At 38.8% G+C, this 6212-nt stretch overlaps 1 protein-coding gene across 1 annotated transcript; it reads left to right on the top strand.

The window, feature by feature from the left end:
• The first annotated feature begins 900 nt into the window (after positions 1-900).
• On the top strand, positions 901-4751 carry LOC125533062 (uncharacterized). Its single transcript, XM_048696852.2, has 11 exons — positions 901-997; positions 1095-1142; positions 1906-1950; positions 2125-2244; positions 2548-2693; positions 2820-2967; positions 3389-3472; positions 3577-3692; positions 4079-4137; positions 4261-4351; positions 4524-4751. The coding sequence occupies exons 1-11, from the start codon at positions 901-903 to the stop codon at positions 4749-4751; spliced, it is 1182 nt and encodes a 393-aa protein (XP_048552809.1).
• The last annotated feature ends 1461 nt before the right edge of the window (positions 4752-6212 follow it).

Below are 6212 nucleotides of genomic sequence, written 5' to 3'. Positions count from 1 at the left end.
GACCGTATGCTTTGTGTAAATTACATGTCATATATTATTGCTCTAACATTTGGTCAAAGTTAGCCTTAAAACACGCATTAGGCTCTATATAGATGGAAGGAGGGAATACATGCATATGCATGCATGAGTTGCGTTCATCAATCCCGGCTCCCACACGACCACATGCTAGCTAGTTGAATGGATCTGTTCAAATCACTGCAGCCATAATATAAGCGAAGTGAACTGTTTGATAAGTCCGATGTGCACACCTACTAAACAGTACTCTCTTTGTGATCAAGAAATCTTGTACTCCCTTTATTCCATAATATAGTGCGTTCACGTTTCCCAAGATCCATGTTTATTTGTACGTTTCTATTTTTTTCTTTTTGCTTTAGTTTTTCTTTTAATTCCATGTTTTATTTTTTATATGGTTTTTATTATCTTTTGTTTTTACTCGGTGAACGAATTCTAAGATTTGAACATTTTTAATCTGTATAACCATTTTACAATTTTTATATCTGAACCTGTTTTGAAATCATGAACAATTTTTAAAAACTAAACATTATTTAATCATGAACTTTTTAAATCTGAACCTTAAGAAAATAAGGAACACATTTAAAATATTCTAACTTTATAAAAACCATGAACATTTTTTATACAAAATAAAAAGAAAACAAACACCTTTCCTAACGTCAAAACGATTCTACCGTGTCAGCTGGGCCAAAAAATGAAGGGAAAACAAGCTTTTACCATGTATTGGGCCTGCCCATGCGGAATCCTACCGTGACTGTGAGCGAGCGGTCCCTCGTGCTCGGTTCAATACATACGGGATCCTCAAAAAAAAAAACGGTTCAATACATAGGGCGACCCCCCGCGCCGCCGCCGCCACCCCTCTCCTCCCTCCGGGCGCTCACAGCAACGATGATCGGTGCGGCGGTCATGAGTGAAGGCTCCGAAGGGGAGGAGGTCTTCATCGACGACGAGGACATCATCAATGAGATACCCCTGGACGAGGAAGGTCAATACTCCCTATACAAGTACCATGTCATACACAGAAACAGCTTGTAGTCTCTCCATAGTTCTGCTTGCTCCGTGCTTAATTTTTCCTTGCTCAGATCTCCCCGACCAAGACGATGATGACGAGCAGGACGAGAACATGATGGGTATGTGCCTTTTTTGTTATTACCTCCGAACCATAAAAAGTGCCGGAGAAAACAACCAGTTCACGTAGTACAATTTAGACCTACAGCCCCGACACTTTTTGTGGATCGGAGGGAGTATCTTTCATCTGTTTTAGTATAGCTGTACTGGCACTTCTTACATGGTTAAGGCCTCATTCGGTTTGGAGGATTTTTATAGGAAAAATATGGGAACAAGGATTCCAGAGGAAAATTTCCTATATATGCATTCGGTTTGTAGGAAATGCGTAAAGGAATTTCGTAGGAATACTATTCATTTCCTATGCTTTTGGAGGAAACTACACATCCACTCAAAGCTCATTTTGCGCGTAGGAACGAGGCAAGTCAATTCCTTAGGGTGGCAAGTGCCATCCTATCAAATTCCTATACTACTCTAAATTCCTACGGCTAGATTTCCTCCAAACCGAATGAGCCCTAACTGTTATGTCTGCGTCCGCACTTACTTGAGAGCGATGATCTTAACGGAATAAGATACTGTCTTGTACTAGTGATGACTGAACATTGCCTTCTAAACTGAATTTTCTTGCATATGAGCTCAGGCTTCTAGGGTACCTTTTTTATTATTTATTTGTTTGTTTGTTTTATATAAACCTTGGCACCATGCTATTCGTTATCTGGTTGGTTGTTCATTTTACATGCAGTACACTTTGGACAATCTCAAGTTCTTTACCCCCTGACAGTATAATGTGCTAGTAATTCAAGTGCCCTTTAATTTATTTTGTTTCAGATGAGGTTGAGGATCATTCAGCATATGCATTTCACGGGCATACAGGCAAGATCTCGTTGAACGAACTAGCTTACAATGTCTTGTGACTATGATTTATTGTTTGCACTTGTACGTTTGATACACCATGCAATTTGTCGTCTTTTGTATCATCCGCTTCCAGAGTACCTTTGCATTGAAAATCACATATATCAATAGCTGCTCTTGATATTTTGGGTACAGATGAGGTATTTGCTGTTGCGTGCAGTCCTGTAGATGCATCACTTGTTGTTTCTGGAGGTAAAGATGACAGAGGGTTTCTTTGGAGGATTGGATCTGCAGAGGATGTTCAAGAGCTGCCTGGTATGCTTGACTCATTTTCTTAGTCTAATTGGGAATTCCTTAGTCGATCTGTTGTATGTAAATGTTTCTCAGGACTTTCCCTATGCTTATCACGTTTACTATTAGTTCTTAAATGTGCTGTTTCTATTTCTGTTAGCTATAACTCCAAATGTATTATTGATATATTGCAGCAAGTCTTCTTCTTTGTTTTTTTAGGAAAATCTTTATATTTGTGTTCCTGTTGCATCGGCTTTTGTACCTTAATCTACGGATGCATCCCTAGAATTGTCTATGAAGCTTATATAATATCTGTTGCCGATACAGGACATAACGATACTGTCAGCACTGTGGCTTTCAGTTCAGATGGGAAATTAGTGGCTTGTGGAAGTATGGATGGACAGATAAATGTATGGAATACAGCTACACGAACACTTCAGGGAACCCTTGAGGGCTCTGAATCAGGCTTTGAGGTGAGATGATGCTGATCACTTTAATCCGTTTAGCTGAACATACCCCCTAACTGTTTCAATTGCCAAATCCGTGTTTCCTGCTGTTAAACTGTATATATGATTAATTATATGCCTCTGGTTTTGTAGTGGCTTAAATGGGATCTGCGAAGTCACGTTATAATTGCTGGATCAGAGGACTTCAACATATGGATGTGGGATGCGGACACCGATGCCTTTGTGAATACATTTGCTGGCCACAGTAACACAGTGACATGTGGTGATTTTACACCTGATGGTACTGAGTAATTTTCTCTAATGCTATTTAATTTGATACTATATGTTAACGTTATGAAGCTGCCTTTTAGTATGGTATAAAATATATCACCCCAGTCTGGACTTTATTGGGTCCTGTTTTCTGGAACGTCACGCGTGAAAATTTTCACCTTATGTGACAATCTGTTTTTAGCTATCAACATATTTGTTCAGATTTCAGAGGAACTTATGGATCATGGATTCATGGTGTATGTAATATTTCTGCTGCTAACTTGTGTTCTAAGTTAATCTCAGTGAAACTAGAAGCTGATCATAAATGTAAATAACAGAATGACTTCTATGATGGTTTAACATCTTAGATCCATTTTCACCAGCTTACTTGATGTTCAGATCCCCGATGTAGCATACCCTCTTTTAGCTGATTCACATGTTTCCTTTTGAAGGTGAGCTTATTTGTAGCGGATCAGATGATGCAACACTAAGGATATGGGACCGTGAAAGTGCACACTGCAGACATGTTGTTGGAGGTAAATTATTGTCTATGTTGCAATTACCATATATTCATATGGTTGTTTTTCTGTGTTCTCTGTTAACCTGAATGTTATTTTCTGACTGTTTTGCCCCCATCCAGGTCATGGTTTTCATACTCAAGGACTGACATGTTTAGCTATTACATGGGACTCCCAATCAATTGTTACTGGCTCTCAGGATAGTTCTGTGCACATCGTGAGCATAAAATCAGGCCAGGTGGGTGTACGTCGTGATTTTGCACTATTTTTTTTAACAAAAAGGTTAATGAGTCACTCTCATACATGCTGAATGAGCTTTGAATCCTTCTCTTCCAAGTTGGCTTACAATGGAAAGTATTTGATGCAGTTTATGGCTCTACCTTTATATATTTTTTGCATTGTAGATCATGCAAAATAAATAAATTATTGATCACCTTATTTTGCTTGTAGTGATTTCTGCAGAGTTTTTGTTTTTGAGATACCATAGGATTTGTTTTGTTAGGATAGTCGCATACTCAGTTGGTAGTTTTTAAACTTTTAGAAGCATGTGCCATTGTTTTGCATCTAACTCTGAAGGTAGGATCTGATTTGTGTGTAACAAAGTTTTGTTGGTTGATTTTGCAGGTTGTCGGTGCATTAGTTGGCCACACTAACTCCGTCGAGTGCATTGGCATCTCACCGAGGTACTGCTTTTTCGTGATACGTTCTTGGAATGAATGTTGGCGTCTGTATGATAGATCTGTTGCACAATACAATACATATGGCCTTCCTATTGACCTAGCTAGCTTCACTCCTGTTGTCTGCAGGTACAACTGGGTGGCTACAGGGAGCATTGATCAGACTCTCATCATCTGGGACCTCACTCACCAAGCAATTCGATCCGTTTGCGAGCATGATGTGGGTGTAGAAATCAGTTGACCTTTATGGTTCTCTTGTACTCCCTTTGTAAAGAAATATAAGAGCGTTTAGATCACTGAAGTAGTGATCTAAACGCTCTTCTATTTCTCTACGAAGGGAGTATTTTTATGTCGCCGTGAACTTATTGCTGTTGTTGGTGTTTGACAAGCAGGACGGTGTGACTTGCCTGGCGTGGATAGGTTCGTCGAGGTATGTAGCGTCAGGATGCATCGACGGCACGGTGCGCGTCTGGGACAGCCTCTCTGGGGAGCTGGCTCGCATACTGAGCGGGCACCGTGATGTCGTGCAGTCGCTGGCCGTCTCCGCCGATTGCAACTCCATTGTCTCGGTCTCCTCGGATAAGTCTGCCCGCGTCTTTGACATATCCATGTTCAAGTAAAAATATCGACATTGGTTTCATTGGCTTGCATGGTCAGGAAATGTAGTACTTCTTCTATTCTTAAATATTTGTCTTTTTAGAGATTTCAAATGGACTATCACATATGTAGATGTATATAGACATATTTTAGAGTATGATTCACTCATTTTGCTTCGTATGTAGTCATTTGTTTAAATCTCTAGAAAGACAAATATTTAGGAACGGAAGGAGTACTTGTGGTCATCATGGGGATCTCGGAACTTGACACTCATCTTTGAGATGTATAGTCAGTTGTGCAAGCTGAACAAGGGTGTAATTTAATGGACTTTGTTTAAAAAAAATAGTAAGTTCAGGGACTTAATGTTATGTTTGAAATGGCTGGTATTTCGCTGCATTCCACGTATCTCTGCTGGAAGCAAGATAAGTTTACTGCCGTTGAACACGGAACAGAACTTAAAGCATAAAGCATAAAGCGCTCCAGTCGCTTGCACACTTTTTTTTTTGAAACTTTTGCTCGCACACTTTGTGCTGGATCATGTTCTTGAATGTATTCCTGATTGCGGTAGCATCGTCCGAATGGTTTATTAGCTACCGTGGGTAATCCAAAACTTATGTATATTAGAAACCTCTTGTAGACCGGAAATGCTCTTTTGATCTTGGGTGCATATGCTCCCTTTATCTAAAGAACATATTTTGAATTGGCAAAAAAATCCGGAAAAAAAGACGCATGAACATCTCGACATTCTATGTGTGCATGTGAAGTTTCATGAAAAACCGATATTTTTTGTAGCTTGTGTAAAAAGACAGAAAATATCTCAAGGAAGACTTTTTACTTTTTAGCACCACATTTTTGTCCTTTTTATACTAGTCAAGACAGAAGTTGGATTTACGTGGAACGACTTTGTGCGCACATAGCATGTCGAGGTGAACACAAGAAATTTTTCACATGATTTTTGAACATTTCAAAATGCGTTTAAAATATATTTCAAATGAAGGGAGCATATGCTCCTGAGAGCAAAAACACCGCTCCCCAATTTTACCCTAATCCTTAAAGGTAGTAGTTTGGTTCCCCCAATTTGACATGCTTGGCAATGTTGTAGCAATAAGAAAATTTTCTAGTGTTTCTATGTGTGATTTGAGAACTTAGAGCTATGAGCAAGTTGTTTGATTCTAGTTGGCATACTCATTTGGCTCTCACTAACACTAACACAATTTGTGAAATCCTTCTGTAAGTGATTCTGCTTTATCATATAGAATGTCATATTACTTACCACATTTATACATATATTAATGTCGTGGATTGGTAACATGTTTTGTTAGTTAGTTGAAATATTGTTAATGATAAATGTTTGTTGTTTCTAGTATTTATAAGGGTGTAGAGGTTTTTGAGCTCCACATTACAAATTGCATAATGGATTCTTCGTGATTGGTTCATTTTTATACTTTAATCCGATGAAGAAAAATAAAGAATCAAAAATCGGA

Source organism: Triticum urartu, chromosome 1A (genome assembly GCF_056163025.1).
Source record: "Triticum urartu cultivar PI428250 chromosome 1A, HENAU_Tu73, whole genome shotgun sequence".
NCBI classification, from domain to species: Eukaryota; Viridiplantae; Streptophyta; class Magnoliopsida; order Poales; family Poaceae; genus Triticum; species Triticum urartu.
Note: the sequence above shows the minus strand (reverse complement) of the source record. Positions and strands in the feature narration are given on the sequence as shown.